The following is a 24,883-nucleotide window of genomic DNA, read 5'->3' on the forward strand; positions in this document are numbered from 1 at the left end:
ATTACACATCCCTCATTATTCCAGTCAACAAGGAAAGAAATCAGTGGTAGAAAGAATGACTGATGTCAAATCGACTTAGTTTTGAGTTGAAGATACTTTACTGTCATGTCAACTCTGGCCTTCTTAAACCTCTCAAAACAGTCTAATGGCTCATTATCTGGTGTCAGTTCCACAGAGATCTCCGGCAAGGGGGGTTCCTTTAAAAGTCTCTGGCATATACTTTGCAGGAAGAGAATAAAGCATATGTCGGTCCTGGTGACTAAGAAGGAATATCAAGTAGTAAGAGGTGGGAGAGAGGCTTTGATTTTCAGTTTGTGGACTCTGAATCTAAAGACAGATTATCCTCTGGAAGCCTGAACTAATTGTCCTTACCTTAATGAGACAGAAAGCTGTAATCAACACCAGCACTGCTCCTGTCATTGACAATGCCAAGATGACTTTGATTTGATACCCATGCACCAGAACTTTTGGGAACTGGAAAAATAATGGAAAAAGTCTTCTCAAAAACAAAGAGGTGGAAAGGATAAAAGCTCTTATAACATCTCATTATTTCATTCAACAGCATAAATGTTTTTCAAGAACATACCAAATCTAATGCTAATGATAAATCAGCATTTTCTTGGTTTATCTTGGGTGTTAGGGCCCCTCCTCACCTACCCCAGCAATTGTGGCATCATTCTTTAATGAGCACAGTGGGAGATCACTGTCTTCCCCAAAGGCCCAGGCCAAGACAAGACCCAGACTAGGGGCCGCGGTCTTCCTGCCGGGGTGCTTCAATGCCATGTCCCAAACTGACCAACAGGCTGGGGGCCATGTTTTGGGAGTTATCCTCACCTCACGGAACTCCTGCTCTTCCTGTTCACTCTGGGCTTCTGGACTCCCGTGGATGTAGTTTTCTGTTTCCCACTGGTCTGTATCCCAGTCTGCCCTGGGCTCCTTTGCTTCTTGATGCTCGCTGAGAAGCTTCATCAGGAGGCCAGTTTGGAAGATGAGCTTGGCACAGGCTGGTTTCAGGTGGGTCTCCGAGCAGCCCGTTTTCAAAGTCCAGCAAACACGAGAAATGAGCCTTCTCACATCACTGTCGGTGATGAGGGACCGCAGCTGCTCGTTTAGCTGAGCTTCGGGGTGGTCACCTGCAGTTGAGCTCCCTGGGAAAGGGAAGGCTGTGGATGTGGAGGGTAAGCCAGTGCCCACACTGTCATGTTCCTGTTGTGTTTCCGTGGTCAGTTTGAGAGTTGGATCCAAAAGAGAAAACAAATCTGGAAAATTATTTTTCTGAAAAGTCAGTTCTGATGATGAAAAAGCCTCTTGTGAAGGGGAGTTTATAAGGCTCACTGCAGTGAGTGGAGGCTTGTTCACAACCATCGGGCTATTGTGTGAACCTTTATTGCTGAACTGTCTACTCATTTTGTCCTTGAGTATTTTGTGACCCGCATGCCGCAAAGATTCAGGAAAGAGGTAATTTTCTCTTAAGTGTGAGGTTGGTTCAGAAGCCTTCATATTTCTCATTCCAGCACTTGCAGCTTCTAAAACAAAAATACTGTCAGCTAGGTCTTTCGATTTTGATTTAATCTCAGGTAGAGATTTTGGAGTATTGGAAGCAGGAGGCCTGCCCATCAAGTACTGGACAGAAGGGACGGCTGCCTCCTGTTCCCCTCGGAATGAAGACTCTGTGCTGAAGGAGCTTCCTGCGGTTTCCCTGGGGGGCTGCTCCACGTGAGGCTGCTCCGGCGCCCTTGGGGATGGGGTCGTGATGCCTTTTTCCTCGGCCGTGCTCTCCGCAAGGAGCTGGGCCCTCTGCTTCCCGTTGATGCCAGCCTTCCTCATTTGTCTGCGTCGCCTCTCCCGAATGCCCTTTGGGCCCTTGATGACCACCTTCAAAGGCCCCAGCCTCCTCCCTATTCTCTGAATGTCTGGTGGGCTGTTTTCTTGTAATTGGGCAGTTTCCAACGTTTTGGTGGAGATTTGGGGGTGAAATCTGGGATTCAGAAGTTTGGAACGTAGAGGCATGGCATCTATGATATCTTCCAGAACAGAGATTATTCCCTGTTTATTTTTGTAAGCTGAAATGCTGGATTCAGGTGGAAGAGAAGTGTTCTCTACGTTGTTTTGCAAATGCCCCACAGGCTCATCTACTCCTTGTAGGTTTGAAAGAAGTTGATTAATGAATTGTAATAGTGCTGATTCTGCACCTTCCAGATATTCATCAGAGAAATAAGGTAATATGTAGCTTAGTGCACTAACAACACTTTCCTTGCTAAAGTCTTCTTGCTCATTTTTGAAGGCTGACCAACTGATGGCATCTTTGTCTGCGGCCGCCTTCTCTGGCTCGATAGTCAGCTCAGGGCTGTTACTCTTCCTCCGGGATTGTAATGCCTTCATGAACGACCCTTCTGGGTTCCCTATAGATGTTTCATCATCTGTCAAAAAGAAGAGATTGCTTTTCATCTTACTACGCTGATGGACAGTGATTGCAATGGGGTTGGGGGTGGGTAGAGGGGACTTGATAGTATGGGTGAATGTCAAAACCACAATGTTGATCATGTGAAACCTTCATAAGATTGTATATCAATGATACCTCAGTTTAAAAAAAAGGAGAGACTGCTTTTGATAATGAAAGACTGATGAGACAGCTTTTTGTCAGTCCATAACCATATACCTCAGTCAAACAGATCAGGACTCAGCAAACATTTGAGGTTTGATTAGGAGAAAAATAAACACAAACTTAAACCTATGGTCGGCATCAACAAAAGGAGAGGAATATGTCTTTTGAAAGAGCCGCTTCCTGCTAGGAACACTCCATAGTGCAAAATACAGTACTACGTGCAGGATTATTCCATTGGTCCCCAACGGCCAATTGTCCCGTGCTCAAGAAAAGCCAAGGCTAGAAGACAAATACTCGCCCTCGGCTAGATTCTCTGCAGATCTAACAGTGACTCCTCACGTTCACATACTCCATCCTGTAGTGCTTCAGATGCAAAGGGAGTGTACAGCTTTCTCTCACCACCTCTGCAGTGTGTTCCTGTTCTTGCTACCATCACAGATGACCACACCACCACCACCCACTGCAATCAAGTTCTCTTCTACATATGCCCTTCTCCACCTACCAACCTATTCCTTTGCTTGGTCCCTGCTTCCATATATCCCAGCCCCCATGAGAGAAGGCTCTATATAGGGGGAAAAAACAAAAACAAAAAAACACCATGTCTACCCTGGCTCTTTGCTTAAATTTGAGCAGGGATCAGGGGTGTGGGTTAAGAGAGCTGTCAGGTTGTTATATCAATGTGGAATACTCAATAAATCAAAGGAACAATACCTGAGGTCCTAAAATGCAAAAGGGAAAAAAACAAAAATTTTTCAGACACCTGCTTTGCTTTCATTTAATTTCATTTCTAGTATTTCCAGCTTTACTTGGGGAACCATCCAAAGCTTCTGACTACGTGAAGGCCAAGGGCACCTGCACAAGTTCACTGGCCAGCTGGGTTTATTTTCCAGAATTACAAGTATTTTTGGTGGTGGTGGTGAGGGTCAGAGGAGGAGGTAAGGGTCGTGAGGAAGGAGGAGCATGGGCTTGCAGAGAGCCCCAAACCGAGGCTAGCAGACCTGAGCACTAGGCTACAATATATAACACTTGGACCTCATTTTTCCTCACCTATAGAAGTAGAATGAAAATGCCTGTTTTGCCCACCTTTAGTGGGAGAAGGGAATGATATAACTGGCAAAAAAATGTTTTATTTTAAATAAGCAACATTGTATTTATAGAAGAAGCAAAGTATTATTTGTGATGTGCCCCAGATCACTTTATGATGTGCCCCAGAGACCTGTATTCAAGCTATCTGAGCATGAAAGCATATTTTGGAAGTCATCACATTAGTGCCAATAAAACCTACTACATAGAAAAATACTTAAAAGCACCTGAGTGTTTTTGGGGATAGAAAGGCTTCAGTTCAGAGCAAATTTAGAGTTGGACAGTCTAAGAACAGAAGAGCCTTCCCATCCATTAAGTGGGCTGAGCAGCAGCTTCTGGTTATAGAACCAGAAACTCTCAGGTTCCAAAGGAAACTTTCATAAAATAGCACTACTTGTACTCCTCTATAAAAATTGCAAAAACAAAATAAACAAAAATATATCTATACTTGTCCTACAAGACAAAGGGCACGTGAGACCTAATGCATATAAAATCAGATTGTGAACTGTAATACTTGTGTGAGTAAGTTCTCATTCAGGGCTTAAGCACCAGGCAGAGAGCACAGTACACAGGATGTGGCCACTAATGTTCATTCTTTCCCCTTCCATTCCTTTCTCTTGTTCATTTAAGTATGTGGATCACTGTCACTGTTAGCTTAATGTAACTGAGAATCCAAAGGAGTAGTTCTTAGAAATGTAGGGAGTTGAACTCTTAATGAATTAATAAAAATAATGCAATTAACACCATTAGTTTAAAAATTAACAGTTAAAACATAAATAAAACATCATCGGGTAACGGTAACTCACCACAATATGCGATGTTTGTCAGACATTCACTGTCACAATGCAGCTTGACTGTATTGTAGAAAACCTCAATATTATTTTTAAATTGGCAGAGGCAGCAGGTCATATGGATTGGTAAAATCCTATAAATTGAAACACGGAGAATTAAATCAGTGGGAAAGGAGTTACTTGACTAGGTAGAAGAGGCAGGCCCAGGCCTCCCACAGGGCTGTGCAAAAGGAGTTCTTGGAACATATGGCCTGTGAAGTTGGGTAGGGATGAGCTGGCCAACCGCTGTTCTTGAATACTGTAAACAAACAGGAGGACAGAGATGCCTAACAGTAGGGTAAGAATGGAAGTGGGTATCGTAGGCCTAGAATAAAGGTGATAGGGATTAGAACTGGGTGACACTGATCTGTTAGAAATAAATGATATAACGGAGACAACTGAGGAAATTTGAATATCAACTCTTCATTAGATAACATTATGCATAGGAATTTCATTTTTTCAGTGTGTTTTTAGTATTTTAAGCATATAGGGAAATTATTTGGATACCCAGAGAGGAAGGCATGTAGCTGACAAGAGACAGACTGACTGGCAGATGCTGTGGGATGTTGACGAAGACGAGGCTAGAGCAGTGGCCAGTAGATCTGACGGTGAGGGGAAAATAGTCATTTCTCAGCTGACCTGACAAAAACGGCGAGAGCAGACTGCTAAATGCAGGGTTGTTCCCCATACTAATCTTGTGTAAGGCCATCAGTTAGCCTTAGCATAATACCAAATTTCTGTTAGCTTGCCGCATTGGAGGGGGATGGCACAATTAAAGGTGCAGTAAGTTGTGTAATAAATTGTCAGAAAGTCCTACAGAAACATTTTTTTAAACTGCAAAGATAAAAAATGACATTTGACCCTTATCTCACATTATATGTGAAAATGAACTAATAAAAATGGATCATAGATAGACCTAAATTAATTAACCAACAAGTATTCAACTTATTGAAAGAAAACATAAGAGAAAAATCTTTCTGACTTTGGACTGGCAATGGGTTCCCAGACAAAGATTTCTTAGATAAAACACAAAAAAGGCACAAACCTGTAAGAAAAACTAGAGCTAATCAAAATTCAAAGATTAAAGACTTCTGGTCTTCAGAGATACTTTTAATAGAATGAAGACAAGCTATAACCTGAGAGAGGATATTTGCTAAACATATATCTGAGAGAGAGGACGTTTTAGAGAATATATAAAGCACTCTTAAAACTCAACAGTAAGACAAATATCTAATTAAAAAATAGATTTGAACAGACATGCCATTAAAGAAGATGTCTGCACATGTATAGACAACATCATCAGAGATTAGAGATCTTAATAGATCTTAATAGAGAAATGCAAATCAAAACCACAATGAGACACAACCACACACCTCCAAGAAAGGCTAACATTTGTAAAACACTGAATATAAGGATCAGGTGAAGATGTGGAGCAACAGCCAACTCTCATGCACTGCTTTCTGGAATGCAAAATGGTGCAGCTACTTTAGAAAACAGCTTAGCAGTTTCTTCAAAAGTTAAATACATACCTAGCATATGATGCAGCAAAAACATGTTCACACAAAGACCTGCGTGTGAATGTTTGTCATAGCTTTTTATAGCCCAAACTAGAAACAACTCAAATGTTCGTTAATTGATGACTGGTATGGAACTCTACTCAGCAGTAAAAAGGAGGGACAGCTGTAACAACATGGATGACCCGCAAAAAGATTATGCTAAGTAAAAAGAGCCAACACAACAGGTTACATGCGATATGAGTTCATTGAGAAGACCTGGAAAAGGCAAAAATTGCAGGGACGAAAATCAGACTGGTGGTGGCCAGGCGCTGGTGGTGGGAGGAGGGGTTTGCCTGCAAACGGCCATAAGGGGCCTTTTTGGAGACAACACGGGTTCTGCATTTCGAATGGTGGTGGTTACGTAACTATACATTTGATAAAATTCATCAAACTGTACACTTAGCCAATTTTAATACATGAAAATCATACTTCAATAAGCCTGACTTAATAAAATAATGAAAGCTTAAAAAATCAACTAAGTGAAAATAAATACAAGAAAAATCAACTTACAGTTTTTCTAACTTGGGGCTCATCATGACGATGCTCTCAAGTGTTTTAAGTGTCACTTGGGTTTTTCCCATGTCTCTGAAGTAAAAAAGCACAAACGTTTATGATACGAACCCAAAGACAAAAGCCCTATACTTAAAAAGATACTTAATGACACATTATTACTTCAGTTTTGGCTTCTCTGTCTAGCCAGCAGGAGTTTATCTGCCACAGATGATAATTCCAGAGAGAAATTATGGAATAAATTTAAAAATTAATGACCTTGGCCCTGAACACTATGATCTTTTTGTCATCGCCCTGCTCCTCGTTCTCACCTGCACCCACCTCTCTAGATTATTGACTTTTTCTAAATACACCGTATTCCTCTTGGCTTTCTGGAATAAGTTATATTTCTACGTGCATGTGCACATTCCATATCTATGTGCGTTCTTCAGCACCACTCTCTTTCTCTGATAGCTTGTCTTGCACATATACATTCTTTCTTAATTCTTTCTTTGTCCAAAACTCTTATTTCAATAACCCAGGTAAAATTAAAATTACTTTTTTTTAGCCAAAGTGCAAAATAGGTAATCTCTGATGAAAGTAAAAGAGCAGAAATCATCTCATAAACCATGAGATTGTTGCAATACTTACAAATATTTTAATGCTCTCAATTTGAGAAAATAAGAATCTTCAACAGTTGTCAGAGGATTAAGACTGAGGTTTCTGAAAAAATGCAATGGAAGTAAAATTATCTGCATGTCACGAAACTTGCATTCATTTTTTTTTTTTTTTTGGAATAGGACTTAAAGGTTAAAAGAAAAAATTGTTATCTGTCTTTAACTATAAATCACACTTAGAGTCTGTAAAGCACTCTTCCTTTGGGAACTACCTACCTAGGTCTCTAGATGATAAAGGGGAGAACAGAAAGAGGAAAAACACAGAAAAAAGTGGAAAGCAAAAACTTTTCAGATTGAGAATCCCACAAAGTGACTATGCTGGGAGGAAATCCCCTTGCTCTGAAGGAAATGGTATTCCTAGGTCCTCCATAATTCAAGATGCTTTTCTTTCAGTTCTGGAAATTAAAACAGTTCCACAGTTTAAACCACGCAGTGACAGCAGGACCAGTTCCTTGCTTTTGGATCCAAAGAGAAAGGGATAAACCTGAGAGGAGGCGGTAAAACCCCTGCACCTGTCACAGCCTTGGCTACACTGCACGCAACCACCTGTTCACTTAGTCAGTCTCCTGGATTGTCAGCTCCTTGAGGGCAGGGACCACACTTTACTGTCAGTGTCACTCCTGTGCCTGACATGGTGCCTGGTGTTTACTAGGTATTTAATAAAAGTTTTTTGAATAAATAAATAACATTTTGCTTACACATCAATACAATGAACAAATTCATTTTTGATGCAAATTTTTATTCCAAAATGCTGAGATTTTCTTCCCAATTCTTTAAAACAAACAACAGACCAAAAGAAAAAAAAAACAGGAAGGGAAAATCTTCTTGTAAATTAACTTTACTCAAGAATCATCAGTACATTTTGCAGAGTATTATTATCACAACTAATATATATTGGGAGCCAGGCATCTGTGATCAGCTTTTCACATTTAATCGTCACAATAACCTTATGTGATACATATTATTATTACCCCATTTTACAAGCGAGGAAACTGAGGTAAAGAGAGGTTATATAACTTGTCCTAAATCATCAAGATAGTATTAAGAAGCAGAGCTGAAATCTGAACTCAGTTCTGGTTCCAAAGCCTGGGTTTAACTTGTATGGGAGAAAGGGATTTAAGACACCTTTTACTTTAACCTCAATTTTGACAGCACTAAATATAGAAATACCTTTCGAACTTGATCTACCCATCTGGGAAACCTCTATGAGAATTACATTTTCTCTTTTTATTCCTTTTCCCTAATCATCTCCCATGCTTAAATATCTAATTAGCCTGTGTTCATTGAGACTTTAGAGATTTAAAACCATGTTGCAGGAGAATCAGTGAAAATGATGGAGTAAGGACATCTGAAAATTTATCCTATAAAAGCAACAACAACAACAACAAAAAGCTAGCAGAAATGGCCAAACCAGCTTTTTCCAAACTCTGGATACTTAATCAGTGGGCTTACAGCAATGTGGGGAGAATTTGTTCAAGAAAAACATTAATTTCTCTACAAACAGTGAGATCTGTGCTGCTTTAACTTCTCCTAGACCTTTGCTCTCCGTCCAGTGATAGCTTTGAAAAACAGCCCGAGGTCCCTCAGAGCCTCCTTCCCAAAGACTTGTCTCCGCGTTACTGTCTGGTGGTGCCCTGGAGGACCTTACCTGAAAGGCTTGTCTTTGACCTGACTGGGAGCTGCCTAGTGCTAAAAGCCTCTCCTCAGAGGGCATTTTTTAAAACAATTACAGGTAAATGGTTTAATGTGGTAGGTGTGTGAGGCAGTGGACAAAAAAATAGTCCAACCAAAAAGCGTAAAAGGACAAGCTCAGGGAGGAGATGTTCACAGAGACTTTGAAAGGCTCCAACACATTCCTGGGAAACTGGAAGCCCACGAGACATATTCCTAAGAATCTAGAAGAAAACCGTTAGCACTAATCAATGAGGTCAGCAGGGTTGTGGAAGACAAAATGAGTAAGCAAAAATTAGCTGTATTTCTGTACACTAGCAGTGAACAATCCAAAAATGTAATTGAGAAAACAATTCTGAGTATAACAGCATCACAAAGAGTAAGTCTTAGGAAAAAATTTAGCCAAAGAAATGCAAGATTGATTCACTGAAAACTATGAAACCAGTGATTTGCCTGTGTCACAGAGAACTCGGCTGTGCCACAGAGCACTCAAGCAAAAGGGAGGAAAAGCCCCATTCCTTATTAGATAGTCAGGAAAGAAACTTTATGGAATGAGGCTACAGCAATGTATTTTCTTTATGACTATTTTGCACATGACAGCTTAACACTAACATCTTTTCCCATTCCTCAAAGGTTCCTACTGCTCAGATAATTCACATCAGAGGTGAACACAGTTTGAAAGGTATTTTTCTGGGTGACTGGGGAGAGAAGATCCGTGTGGCAAGTTTTCAGAACTCCTTTCATTTAAAAGAAACTGATGGCTGAGGAAGCACCGACACCATTTGCTCCCTGGAGAACTTTGTCCTAAGCCCAGTTCTTTCAGCGCTGTGTTCCCAGAGCAGGAAACAGTTAGGTTCAGAAGTGGAACTGTGAGGCCCACCCACCATGGAGAGAGTCACAGTCGTGGACCCCCGTGACAATGCTGGCATGGGTGTTACATGCTGGAGTGCGGTTGTTGCCTGTGCGAAAGATCAGGAAAGTGGAGCCTGCCATGTATGACTCAGACATGTCTCCTGGCCCCTCTCTGTACCTTCCTTTCCTCATTGCAAAAAAATGGATCTTAACACAATTTTTCAGAGCTCATACTGAGCTTACCCGCTGCTAACCAGTAACTGTATCATGTTTTTACACATCATTTTTTTTACACATATTCATCTTCTATTTCACTTACAATGTGTGTAAGAACTGCATTCCATGCCAGGCCTGAAATGTTCCAAAGCTCAGTTCTGTAATTAGATTGCAACCAAGATTTCTACAAGAAAAAATATACAAGAAAAAGAAGAAAAAATTATTTCAGATGATTTACCCCTTGGCAGGGATTCTAATCTGTATATGATGAAACGTAACCTCAATACTTCCTCGTACACTAAAGAAATCTCACTACGGAAGACATTTGTTTTATTTTTAACATTTGTATGAAAAAAAAGATTGTCTATCAAGTATACTTGTTTTATAAAAAAGAGAAAGATGGATTAGTAATTGACATCTAGGTTTTTTTCCTGGTATCAGTGGTATTATTACAGGAAATATGAATAAAAATATATTTATATGAAAGATTTATACTTTCATGTTTACACATGTATTGCTAGATATAAAGGAATAAGTGCTCAAAACACACTCATCTAAGTGATCCTTAATTCTCTAGAAAAGGGTTCCATGACTGCATTGTTGACATCTTGGGCTGGATAACCCATGTGGGCGCTGTTCTGGGCACGGTAGGCTATTGAGCAGCATCTCCGGCCTCAGCCCCCCAGATGCCAGCAGCATAGCTACAGTTCTGACAACCAAAATGTGTCCAGACACGGCCTAGTGTCGCCTGGGCACAAAATCACCCTACTTGAGGACCCCTGCTCTAGAATGAGTCACTCGGATCGATATGATAATTCTTACACCAGGGTTTCCTAGACACAAAAAGGATGTGGCCACATAATTTTAGTAGCTCTCCATTTAAAATATTTCAATATTTCAAAATGAATAACAAAGAGGTTTACAATTAAGTTTATAAAAATTCCAAACATAATTAAATTGTATTTGTAACTTACATAAACTGCAGAAAAGGTAGTGATTCGAATGTACGTCTTTCAATAGATTGTATTTTATTGCAGGATAAATCTCTAGGAAAAGGAAAAGGAAAAATATTGTCTCAGCTATCAGATATCTCATTAGCAGAGATAACTAGTAGAGGTTAGAATAACCACATTGAATAAGTAGCTCTTATCTAAACTCTAAACCTTAGAAATTATGTGAACCTTCCAGAGCCCCTATCCCTGCCTCACCTAAGTCTCATTTTCATTATCTTCATAAATAAAATATACAACCATACATCTTGAGAGATTGTTGAGATAATCCTTCCTGACAGCAGAAGGATTGATTAGATCAACTTTTCTGGTCCCATCAAATTCCATAGTAGGAGCTCAAAAGTTTTCATCTCCATATATAATTTCCAATATTGAAAGGAATATTCTCACATTTACAAACCTTTCTGGTTTTATTCTTTCTAGGCCATTTCAACACCAGAAAAAATAAAAGACGTCTTTCACATAATTCGAAAGGAGGTTACTCCTCTAATTAATAATTACTTTAAACTAATTCAGAATTATACTTTCTATTATTTTAACGGAAGCTCCTTTTTGGTTTCCATTGCTTTAATATTCCATGAATTTAACTGCTTCAGTTGCACATTGGTGGGACAACAAAAAACAACAACATGCGATCGGATTTTTATTTTAAATCACTCACTCTTGACTATTAGAGGTGACTCTCTTATTTCCATTGATTCAGGCTTAATCCCTCACTTTTCACCTAGATGTGTATTAACTCTTCTGAAGGGTATGTCTGCCTCTGGTTCATTCCTTTCTAATCGGTCCTGCACAAAGTCACCACATTAAGTCTCCATGAGTGGTTCTCAAACACCAGCATCGCTTGGGAATTTATCAAAGATGTAAATTCTCAGCCCTACTCGGGATCAACTGAATCAGTAACTGTGGGGTGGGTGCTTGGGCTGTGAGAAGCCCTCCAAGTGATCTTCCAGCAGGCTGAAGTTTGTCCTAGAGTGCTGCCGAGATAACATGACAGCTTGTTACCCTTGGCTTGGCCTTCGAAGCCCCAGAAGGTCTGGCCCTAACACCCGATGTACTCTATAGGACAAGGTATTTTTCCTGTGTGCTGCCCTTCTGCCACTCTTCTTTTGCAAACTTATTCTTCCCAAGATGTCTGTTTGACGATACCCAAAAGCCCCTCAAGCGGCTGCCCTAACAGCGTTGCTCTTGTAACATCTTTTTTTCCACCTTGAAGTCTTTTTCCCCGCTTTTGTGCTCCCTGAACAATTCATAACTCTCACCGCCCACATCCATTTCCTCTTTTTAATATAGGTATTTTCACATCCATTTCCTCTGAGCATAAACTTCCTTCTTACTTACCTGCACTGTCTACCATGTTTAAAACTGATGCATGGACATAAACTCAAATATTTATGAAATGAATGAAGAGCTGGGGAGTAGAAGAAAAGTGATCATTTAAAAATAAATGGCTTTTCAAATAGCTCCCTCTTCTGGGCCTCTGCAGCACTTTGTCGTTCATTCAGTGCTTATGCACAGTGGTCATAAGACGGTAGGAACACTGTCTTACCCATCTTTGTGCCTGTAATACGAGGCACAGTGGTTGTCATATTCTTTTTTGGCTTTTTTATCGATTGGCATTTTTTTAAAGCAATGAGAATACTTACGATAGTGAAATACTTAGCTTACAAAATATTTTATAATAGAAGTAATGAAGGGCCTAATCCACTGAGCAGTTATTTCATTTGTGTTTGGAAGGTTTGGAGCCCACATGGCAGAGGTACCTAAGATCAATACAAAAGTGTCCCTTATGGCTTGGAAGGTTTGAAAACTCAAGGGACTATTTTTATTGTCGTGGAAGGCCCTTTACATCCGATTCCCTTAAGCTTCTATTTTGCAAGAAGAATCTGTTTGCAAAAGAGCATCATTAATTAGCATAATAAGGATGACATATACAGTTCTGCATGCTAAAGACGAAGAATAAACATTGAGCTTTTATAGCTTCATAGTATCTGCTTACTTCCAAACAAAAAGTACTATGCATGAGAAATTGGGGATCAACAGAGGTGAGGCTTAGAACCTCACCACCACCACCACCACCCCCCCCCCCCCCCCCCGTTCTGAGGGAAATCTTCTGCATACGTGGATGTTTTATTGCCCTGGTCTAGCTTGGATTAACACATAGTCTACAGGCACACACCTGATCATCTACATTTGCTCTCTTACAACACTAAACTATGTTTTCTACCTTTATCTTGTATCTACCTACCACTCCAGCATTTTATTAAAAATAATAATAATAAAGAGAGAAATGTGGTATCCACATATAAATCAAGTATAAAAACCAAATGAGTATTCATATTTGAACTGACTGTTTAGAGTTCATAATGCATGAGCAAAACCGAAAGTTTCTGTGATGACTGCCCTTGTACTGTTCACTATGTAACTTATTCATTATGTAAGAATTTGTTCTCCATGTAAGAACTTGTTTGTTATGCCTCAGAAGATTGGAGACTGAAGAAAATTAGGCTTGTGGTGGATTAATGATTGTGCATTGAGCATTGACTCCCCTATACAGAATTTTATTGTCGTTAACAACCATTTGATCAATAAATATGAGAGATGCCCTCACAAAAAAAAAAAAAAAAAAGGACAGACTTCCAATGGTAAAATAAATAAGTAACCGGGATGTAATGTATAGCATAAGGAATATAGTCAAGATATTGTAACAGCTTGGTAGGGTGATAGCTGGAACCTAGAATTATGTATATAAATGTTTTATCACTGTGTTGTACACTTGAAACTAATGTAATGTAATGTTGTGCGTCAACTACCCTTCAATAAAAAATAATTATCTAAAAAAAAAAAAAAAAAAAGGTACTATGCAGGCATTACTTGACAATGAGACTGGTGCCAATTAGTTGGTAATTAGAGAAGTTAGGGCCATTTCTGATATGCTTATTTAGTGTCAATGTAAACATTTCCAACTCTACCAGTTAATCACCAATTCAAACATCTGTTTTTAATATTGCTACAACAATCCCTGCATTGAAATCCTGAACACCAGTCTCTTCTCTTGGTAGCTATGTTCTTGATAATGTTGTTTACATAATTCATCTGCCTAAGTACTTAACGATGTTAATTTAGATTAAATTGTGAAAATATTCTGGATTAATGGAATTCAAGTTTATGTAAGTATTCTATATTTTCTTGTCTTTGAAGTGACAATATGAGGTTCACTTTAATTCCACTCATCTCACTAAACTAACTTTTATAAATCTTTTCTGTGAAGGCCTGAAAGTAAATATTGTAGGCTTTTCAGGCTACATAAAGTCTCTGTTGCATATTTTTCTTTCTTTTTCTTTTTTCCTTTTAGACCCCTTGAAAAATGTAGAAATCACTCTTAAGGGCTCTATAAAAATGGACCATGGGCTGGATTTGATCCATAGGCCATAAACTAAATGTTAATATAAACAGAGGGCATAGGAACACTTACATACCAAGGCTCCTATGGGTGTCTGTAATTGCTCAGACCTCATTACAACTTTTCCTCTGTAACTGAAGGCTTTTTCTATCTATAGCTTGTCCATATAATTAAAAAATTGAAAACACATAGGAGGTATTTAATGCTAGAGAGTGGCTAGTGCCCTCCCTACACAGACTTACAGAATTACAAATTTTTATTGTTGGGAGAAATTATAGAAATTGTCTAATTTAAACCCCTTATTTATGTTATAGATAATATAACTAAAAGCTCATAAATAAGTGTGAGTAACTAACTTACAAATACTGGAGGGATAGCAGGCCTTCAAATGAGTCCTTATGTAATTCACTCAACTGATTGTCACTGAGAATTCTGAAAAATGGAAAGGTTACTTCTGAATCAAAATGCAAAATAATTACAACGATTTACTGTACCGGACTAATTTCTACATGTGGGGGAGACCTGGGTAATGATAATGGTACCACCTAAACAACCTAATTCTTATTTAATTTAGGGATGGTGATCTCTGCTCTGTTTTCATTCACATCTTTCCTGTCATGTCCTCCTCTGTGTCCCTCTCTCTCCCTCACACACACACACACACACACCTTTCCACTCCTCACACCAAAATGTGTATTTAGTACCTACTCTCTCGATCCCCAAGTCACGTTCAGAACCCAACTGTGGGTGGCACCATCGTCAGCAGAACTGCCATTTCCTCCCACTCTCTTTGCCTGAACCTTATTACGGGAGCCCCACACAGAACTATGTCAAGGCTGCAAGTGAAGCTGTTCAATGCCCCCCCTCCACTTAAAATATTGTTTCGGGGAACTAAAAAGTGCATTAAGATACACATAAGAAAAATGTCCCATTTAATACAGCAGCAGACTCACAGACTCTGAGAAGGGACTAGCGGTTACTAAAGGGGAGGGGTGGGGAAGGCTGGGTGCAGAGGGATGGAGAAGGGGATTGAGGGGTACTATACACATGGTGTGTGTGGGGTCACAGGGAAGACAGTGTAGCACACACAAGACAAGTAGTAAACAATGTTTTTCATGTGAAACCTTCATCAGAGTGTATACCAATGATACCTTAATAAAAAAGAGTTAAAATGTCCATGTTAATAATTATGAAGCAAATACCCAGGTAACATCATTCATATCAAGAACACTGCCAGCATCCCAGAAGCCCTCAGTGTGCCCCTTTCGCATCACAAACAGATCTCTGACCCACTAGAGGTAACCACTGTCCTGACTTTTTAACTCATCTCCCTGCTTTTGGAATGTGGTCTTACCTGTGAGGTGTCAGCCATAAACAACATAGTGCAGTATTGCCTCTTCCTGAACTTAGTATATAAATGGAATCATATTATATATGTATTATTTTCTACATTGCTTCTTTCATTCAACCTTACCTTGCAAATTCATTCTATCCTCAGGTGCAGCTGAGGTTGGTTCACTTTAAGGCCTACTGTTACATGCTTGGCTACATGTGCCTACTGAGTACTTGAAAGTGGCTAGTGTGACTGAGAAGCTGAAGTTGAATTTAATTAATTTTAACTATTTTAAAAGTTAAATTCAAAATTGATATTTGAATGCAGTTATTGGAAAACATTTCAGTATTTTGCAATGACCTGGCCATATGATGCTATTTTTCCAACTGTAAATTTTATGATATCTAAAGAGAGATCAAGTAACTTCCGATAAAAATCTTGCAACTAAACTGAGATTTTATAGACTTAATATGGAAAAAAGAATATGAATGCATAAGTTTCATACCAGTTGCATGTAGAAATTATAATACTTTGGATATTTTAAAGACAGTATGAAAAAAATGTAGACTATCTTAACAATGTATACAATCATTACATGTTGAAATATTATTATTTTGGACATGAAGGTTAAATAAAATGCGTTCACATTACATCTGTTTCTTTTTACTTTTATTTTTTAAGTGGCTACTAGAAAATTAAAGATTACTTATGTGCCTTGCATTATGTTTCTAAAGAATAATATTCCATTGTTAACTATGCTAGACTTAATTTATTCACTGTACTGTTGGGGGATATCAAGATTTTTCTAGCTTTCGTTACTACAAACAATGCTGCTTTAAACTTTCTTATACTTCTATTTTGATATGCATTTGCCTGAGTTTCCCTAGGATCCAGCAGGGGTACAAAAAACTGTTCTCCTAAGAAGTTGTGCTATTTCAAGTTGGCAAATGGGAAAATGCCAAGTCTCTACTCCTCCAACCACCAGCTAAATCCCTAAGAATGATGGAAAAGACATGATTTAAAAATCCACAACCTTACCTCAAAGTGTGGGAGCAGCTCCACACATGCTTCCCTACCAGAAATGGCCTGGAATTACCCACAGGGTGACGAGCTGAAATGCTGCTGCAGGAGCAGGGGCAGCCCGTGGCCCCAAATCCTCCCTCCTCAGGCCAGAGAGCAAAGGGCGTTTTCCTCCAGGTGGGAGCATCGGTGCTCAACGGGCCTGGGGCCCAGAACCTGGGGGAAGGTTGAGAATTCTGTCTCGCCACCAGAAGCCACCTCCCACCTCCTCTGACTTTCAGGGACTCCTTTAGGAATAACAAGCCCCAGCAGCTCAAGTCACCTCTGTCCGAGAGACAGGAAACACAAGCAGGAGAATCTCAACTGATGAACTAAACTCAGGAATGACCAAATGACAAAGAAAGCCAGCTCCGTTACGGGCAGAAAACAAAACAAAATGAGCTGATAGCCAATGAACCAGAGCGAAGAGAGGGAGCACGAGAGGACTTTAGAATGGCATAACTGATATCCTAAGTCAGATAGTGCATCCGTGAAAAAGAATCAACTCAGGATTACATGAATGAAAAGTGTTATTATTAATAATAATAAAAACCCTCAATATATGCACCTTTGAAGAATAAATTAGAAAACAGAGATCCTGCCAATGATTTTTCCAGAATACAGAATGAAGGGAACGGGAATAATTCACAGACAAGCCTGACACCTGAGTTTGCCCACGAATGTTCACGCCTTTGCTTCACCTAGTCCCTCAGGAAAGACAACATGCCTGGCAGGATGGTTCGCACCCATTTCTTCACACCTGATGAGCAGGAGAGTATACAGCCAGTGTCTCCCAGAGTGGAGCAAGGGAGTGATAAGAGATCCACTACAGAAGAAAGTCTTTAAGATTTCAAAAGCAAATTTCCCTTCCCTGGGAATTACCTTCCTGGGAGGTAATATTAACAGTTTTACATCCTTCAAGCACCTTGGGGAATCTGAGAACATGCTATGTTGCTTTGTGAACTATTTCCACCAAGTTCTGCATATAAACATTCTGCTTTCCCTCACAGGGTCTCTTACTCACATATTGATATTAATTCTACCTCATAGATTAATTCCTTTCTGTTATACGGTGGTTCACATTACACAGAATTACACAGAATATAGGCACATACATTTAAAAGGATCCCAAGACAAAAAATTTTGATTCCCACAAAGAACTCCTGGAGCCCTGAGAATGCCTCAAAGACCCTGACCTCGCCTGAAATTCACATTACAAGGAACAGCAGCAGTGGCCAGAATGTGTGCAGGGGGAATGGTCACCAGGTGATGCTATGACTGTTCTCCCATTTCTGTCAGGCAATGGTTTCATATTTCCATGGAAATGATCCAAAGAGAAAAAAACAAATCAACATGTCCAACACTGTTTATCGTAACCCTCTTCATAACAATAGACAGTTGGAAAAAACTGTACCTCCCCCCATATCACATAACAAAACTTATGTGTACACTGTTGATGATATACAAAAAGGTCATAGGAAATGATGGTATATGAAAAAAATCAGGACAAATATGAAACTTGTATACTAATTCTCACTTTAAAAATTATAAATACTGACAAGGTTTCAATAGGAAAAGAAAAGAGATGGAGGCGGAAACTCAGCTGTTGATGGCAGTGTCTTCTCTGATTGGCTGATGCCCTTGTCAGACTGTTTGGTTCAGGAGAGAATATCACGGTAAGACAGGGAGTAACTAAAGAGTCTGTATTTTCAATTAATGGGATTTGTTTCGCTGAAGTTTTTGGATGACATGGTAGTAATTTTTTTAAAATAACCCTAATAAATTCAACCTTAAAGGAAAGTTAGACTGAGAATGAGTGTCATCGAAAAATTACACCAAAAACGAGCTTCACATAGCAACAATCTGGAATAAAACATATTGATCTGGAGAACTCCAAATATTTTTTGACTAAAGCAAAAATATGTAGAACTATAGGAATCAGAGTTAAAGGGGGATCTGAAATTTTCTTACAAAATGAAAACATCAAAACCAGGTATGAACTAACATTAGTGAAACATTCATGTTTATCTTCTGATCACACTTCCTTTCACTAAAGCAATCTTCTGAATTTTGCAATATTCATTCTTGACTCTACATTACTGGCAACTATCCTTCTCCCCACCTCTGTAACTTCTAGGAAATTGACAGGGCACAGAGTGGTTTTTTTTTGGCTTACCTATACATACATGTCAACAGTAGGCCATTCTGGAATTGATTTACTCGCCTTCCCCTGCTTGCTTTCTCTAGAAAGCACTTACCATTACTTGAAATTACACCTATCTATTATAGTTAATATATTTATTTATATTACATATTTGTAAATCCCTTCAGAACTGGGATATTTGGTCTTTTTGTTCTTGGGCTTGTATCCCTGGTACATAAAACAGTTCCTGGCACATAGTAGATGCTCTGTAAATATTTGTGAAATGAATTCAAAGTGATAGGTATTGATTTTCAGATATACTACCTTTACTTAAAACAAATCATCCCTTTATCACCATGTGCATGAATACAATTTTACAGGAAAAACAAATGTCTTTCTTTTCATCTGCATTTGTGACTCAATCTTTTGAGACAAGAACCTTCTGAGAATTTCATAAAAGCTATGAACCCTTTTCCTAGAAAACTTCACTTTCTTGAATATATGCAAAAGCGCACATGCAATTTCCATTTGTTTATCATCCCTTTAGGGCACAGGTCTGTGAACAGAATGGCTTGGATGCAGCGTACGAACCTGAATGGGAAATCATGTCTGTCTCTATTTTCAAAAACCTCTAAATTGGCATTTCCTTCCATCATGAATGTAGGCAGCAAACCACAACAGAGTAGCAGTATAGCTCATCTGACCCCCAGTAGAAATCAGATATGTTCATATCATGCCTTTGTTGCAGATATCTCAAAATTCCTTTATTCTCATCACTACCTTCACCTTATAATAAATGCCACTGCATATGATAATTACCATTATAATAAATACCACTGCATATTGTTATTTAATGCAAGAAAAGCAGATTTATTACTATATCACTACTAACTATTCTTTAAGAGTATTTCAGTGTAATTGGTTTTCTTTGTTTTCATATGTATTTTAACCTATTATACATTTAAAAACATCACTTCTTAGGTAGGCTTCTGTCGATCACCAAATAGATTCACAGAACATAAAAAGTTAAGAAATCCTGCCCTGGGGACCACTGACTCCAAGTTAGGAACCTCCGTCTTACCAAGTATAAATCTCAAACTGACTTGGAAATCTTCTAACCTTACTGGACTCATGTTATACTGTATAAACTCTACAACAAATGGATTTAAAAATTTACGTTTAAACTTCAGTTTATTTTTTGAAAACATATAATACATATTTATATGGCTCAAACTTCCAAAGGTATGATGTACACAATCCAAAACGTTTTTCCTACCCCTGCCGCTCAGCCTACCCTCACGCTCGACTCTCTACTCCACAGTGGGAACTGCTGTTATTTATCTCTTGTGTCAAGTTACTTTCATTTTTCTTAGAAGTCTGGGAAATAAAATCTCCACATCATATTCTATCATGGGAAATATAAACTATATATAGTATTTAAGAAATTCATAAATTAAAAAAAACAACTGTCCAGTTCTAGCATTTTTTTCCTTACAAATAAGATATACAACTAAGGGGGGTCTATTTGAGGGTGGTCATAATCCCTGTTTTTAGATTACTATGACTGTCATGTCCTTTAATATTAATTCACAGGTCATTTGACTTGTCCAAGTTGAACAAATGATTAATGATACAATAGTCTTCAAAAATGCCAGTCAATTACTTTAAATATAAATATTTTTTCCAAAATCACTTGTGTCTAAACTGACTTTTCTACAGATCAATAAAAACAATTACAGACAACAAAAATATAGGCAAAGAACAGACAATTCTGAGAATACAAATGTTTGGCAGACATATAATGATATTTAAATTCCCAAGTAATCAGAAAAATTCAAATTCAGATGGGGCCCCTCTTATTCACCCATCACACACCAGCCAAAAAAATACCCAGTGGCAGAGGGTGTAGGAAAACGAAGCTGTCATGGCCTGTTGATTAGAGTATAAATTGCACAACCGTTTTGAGGGCAATTCAGATTTTCTACCTACACAGTCTTAGTCCCAACAATTCCACTTCTAGATATCTCTTTTACAGAGATACTTGCTCATGTTGACAAAGATGCGAGTACAAGGATATTCATTGGAGCGATGCATGTGACAAGAAAACAACAGAATCTAAGCATCCAGCAACTCAGGAAGTATTAACTGTGATAAATCTATACCATAAAATATCATGCAGGAGTTTAAATAGATGGGGTAGCCTTCTATGTAGTGGGAAGAAATCTAAATCGTGTCAAAAAGTGAAAGCATTCAGTCATAGGATGTTACCCTTTATGTAGAAAAGGTAAGAAAATCACACAACAAACCTATTTTGCTATCTGTAAATACTTACATAGACAAATGCATGGAAAAAGATCTGGAAGGATATATACTAAATTCAGAGTAGTGGTAACCTCAGGGGTGGGGGGTTAGGGCACACGGAAGGTTTTCACTCTTCCTGTTATTTCATTTTTATATATCGAGAACATGATCATGCGTTCTTTACATACTGGAAAGTAAGTTTAAGTTGACTCTTAAAGAGAACCCACCAAATTTAATTTTTAAAATAAATATAGAATTGCAATCAATAGAGGTAGATTTGAGATACGGAAAGGGAAATACCTTTTCTCAGAACTTTTCTCAGACCTCAAAACTTTTGACCAAGAAACATGTTACAATGCAGCTAGTTTTTCATGTTCATATTTGGAGAGAACATACTCACAGTTTCTCAGCCCAAGTGTATGACTTCCATGTATTTTCTTCAACGTAAGAAATAGAGTTTCCTTGGAAATTTCTGTGAAGAAACACAGTACATATCCTTGAATAGGTAGGAAAAGAATGAACAGAATAAGCAAAAGAATCATGGCAACCTTATCATGGCAACCAGGGGAATATTCAAATGCAGAAAATACCAGCTTTCTAGTGTCCACAGCTATCAGCTTCCTAGTTTGCACAGCTAATAAACATGTAACACGGGGCACAAACAATAGAGCATCTCCTCAGAAACTGAACTTCCTCTCTGTCCAACTTCTAGGGCAGATAATGCCAGTTAATTACCTTGAAAGTATTTTTTTCTAAAATCACCTAGGTATCTCAAATGACTCCTTCCAAAGAGAAAATGATAAACAACTAAATAGCAAAAATGGCAAAAATTTATCATCAACAATAAATATAAAGAAACACTATGATTTCTTTATAAAGGAAACACTTGGCTCAGTGCCCGCTGTTGAGATCTCTCCAGTAGTAAGAAGGAGAAGGGCAATTACAATTTAGAGGGACTAACATGGAAAGATCTCTTAGAGACAGTGCATAGGGAAATGCACAAATCACCGAGCAAGGAATAATCTATTACCTCACTGGGGGGAAATGCAAAGGGAAGAGAGTGGAAGTGAGGACACACACCAAAATGGTAACAGGAGTTATCTTATGGGCGGTAGGCAGGGTGGACTGGGATTTCCACATTTTATCCTATATACTTCTGTGACTTTTTTCTTTTTTTAGCAAGGAGAATGTGTCCATAAATTACCTGTGCTTAAAAGAAGCTGTTTAATGCTTGACGTTCAACCACTAACTCTCTGGATGACTTTGAATCTTTCCCTTTAGCTTCTCTTCCCTCAGCAACAAGTTCCCTATTTTTCAGGGCAGTCAGAAATAGCTCATACCTGTCTGCTCCTCTGCCTAGTGGAAATTTCCACCCAACCAGAAGCCTTCTGCGTGCCTTACGCTCACCGATAAAAGGCACCTACAACTGAACTCGTCTCCCGCAAACGGGCTCTCCTTCCCAGCTGCTCTACTTCCCCCCGTTCTACCACCATCACTCTCCTCATCACCCAGGACAGAAACTTTAGAGTCAAATTTGATTTTCCTCTTTTCCTGCACATCCCACCCACCAGCTCTAGTCAGTCACTTACGAAGTCCTACTGACTCTTCCTTTGTCGCGCTCTCAGGATTTTCTTTCTACTCCCAGCGCTACCCTTCTGATTCAGCCCCTTTTCACTTCACTCCTAGGCTTTGCTAGTACATTTGGTCTCCCTGAATCAAGCTCTCCTCTCTAGATCACGCTACATATGGAATCTAAAACAATCCTCCTGCTTTAATCATTTGTCTCTCTTGCTTGAAAACTCTCAATGGCTCTCCATCCTCATACTGCAACTTTCAAACCCCGATAGCTGAGAGTCAAGGCTTTTCAAAATCTTTCATTGCGTCCTAACCAGTTCTTTACAGCCAGACTGGTCTATGAAATCCTGATCACTCCTGCAGCCATGCCTTTGCCTACACTGAACATTTTCCCCCCTATTTAACAAATTATAGCTACTCTTTAAGTCCCAGCTAAAATTGTCACTTATCCAAAGTGGCTTTCCCTGACCTCCATATCCCAGTGATTACAGGGTCTGGTGAACTACAGTACCTAGAGTCTGTATCTCTTTTAGTACTTAATTATCATCTCTCTTTTGATGCATATTCTTTCTTTCTACCTATCACTGTCATGTTCTGGAGACAATGTTTATACATCCGTGGCTCCCACAGTACTTAGCCCTGGGTCGTGCAAAAAAAGGGTGCTATAAATAAAAAGCCAAGGAAAAGGTTTTGGGCACAACTGAGGGACCAAATAATAACAGTTAACACTCATATATACATTAGGCACATATAGAAGAGCTTTACGTGTATTAACCCATCTAAATCTCACAACAATCTTATGGGATGGTAACTACCATAATCCCCACTTTACAGATTAGGAAATTGAGTCACAAAGCTAATAAATGACAGACCTGGGTTCAAACTCAGGCAGTCTATCTCCGGAATCTTTACTCTTAACCAGTGAAAGGAGGATAGGGACATGTTACTATAAAGAAGATGGACTAAAACTGATAGGAAAATGGTAGAATAGAGGTTAAAGACTTAAATTGCAGAACTAAAAAAAGGAGGTGAGGAAAAAGAATGAGGGCAATTACAAGTAAAAGAATGGAGAAGGGAGAACAGTATTAAGAAGGAAAAGGAAGACAAGGAATAATTAACAAAAGATAAAAACAAAATCAGTCAACACAGGGTATGGAAATGAGGGGCCAGGAAGACCTTGAGGAAAATGCTGCCAGGTCAGGCAGGATGCAGAGAACAAATGAAAAGAGGCGGTTCTTACAAGATCGTGAAGGTGCCATTGTGAGCGTTGGGCTCTGGCATGGGGCACACTCTGGAGCTTCTGCTCTGGGCTGAGACCTACGCATGCCAGCGTCTCATCTGTGCAGCTACAGAGCTCACATATGTTGTTTTTGGTGGTGTTCACCACTGAATTTTGAGTCAGTGATGGAAAACCTGTCTCAGATGGCTCTGGCTGCTGAGGTCCGGAAACGTCCAGGTCCACAGGTGCAGCTGTGACCTGAGTCAGGTTTGGACGCTGACTGGGAACCTGCCCGGGATGTGGAAGTGTCCCCTGAGGGCGTGCTGAAGATGGAGCTAGGGCTTCCTCCTGGACTGGAGGCTCAGCCTCTTCAGGAGTGTAGGAAGGCTCAGCCAGGGCCGCCTGCAGGTCTTTGTAGTTCTCATCCATCTCTGGGGGCTCTGGAAGCTGAGACAAAACCTCCTGCTTCAATGGAAGTGGTTCTAGCTCTTCAGGGGACTCTGGATGCTGATCCTGAAAATCCACCTGGGGAGAAAAGATTCAGCCTCCTCAACTTTCTGTCCATGATGAATGGGGACACTTTTCTGGGAGAAAGCTTCAACTTCCTCAGGGGCCTCTGGAGGTTGATGTGGGCCACCCAGAAACTCTACAGGTAGCTTCTCCTTAGCACAGACAACATCCCTATTGGGAGCTAAATAATCATCCTGCAATTGTTGTTTTAGATGTTTCTCTGCAAACCAGCCTGGAGTTCCAATAAGAACTTTGGTAAGCCGTCGATACTGAGCTAGATCTTTCTTTGAGTTTGGAAGTGAAACAATAAACCTTGTTGGTTTTGAACTATCACTACCTAGAGGTGGAACA

The 24,883-nt window shown here is 39.3% G+C and overlaps 2 protein-coding genes across 2 annotated transcripts in view; both read right to left on the bottom strand.

Moving 5' to 3' along the window:
* Positions 1–23: 23 nt before the first annotated feature.
* On the bottom strand, positions 24–24,451 carry LOC118914700 (leucine-rich repeat-containing protein 37B-like). The gene is made up of 10 exons (XM_057499510.1): positions 24,188–24,451; positions 24,044–24,120; positions 21,629–21,700; positions 10,954–11,025; positions 10,083–10,163; positions 7,215–7,286; positions 6,585–6,659; positions 4,495–4,613; positions 835–2,420; positions 24–474 (listed from the first exon to the last, which is right to left on the bottom strand). Exons 1-10 carry the CDS (start codon positions 24,449–24,451, stop codon positions 328–330), a joined length of 2,565 nt encoding a protein of 854 aa, XP_057355493.1. The 3' UTR covers positions 24–327.
* Positions 24,290–24,883, bottom strand: part of LOC118914679 (AP-2 complex subunit beta-like) — a 73,425-nt gene continuing 72,831 nt past the window's right edge. Inside the window, 1 exon segment of the mRNA XM_057501211.1 lies at positions 24,290–24,547. The gene's annotated coding sequence lies outside the window, so the exon portion shown is untranslated.

Source organism: Manis pentadactyla, chromosome 4 (assembly GCF_030020395.1).
Source record: "Manis pentadactyla isolate mManPen7 chromosome 4, mManPen7.hap1, whole genome shotgun sequence".
NCBI classification, from domain to species: domain Eukaryota; kingdom Metazoa; phylum Chordata; class Mammalia; order Pholidota; family Manidae; genus Manis; species Manis pentadactyla.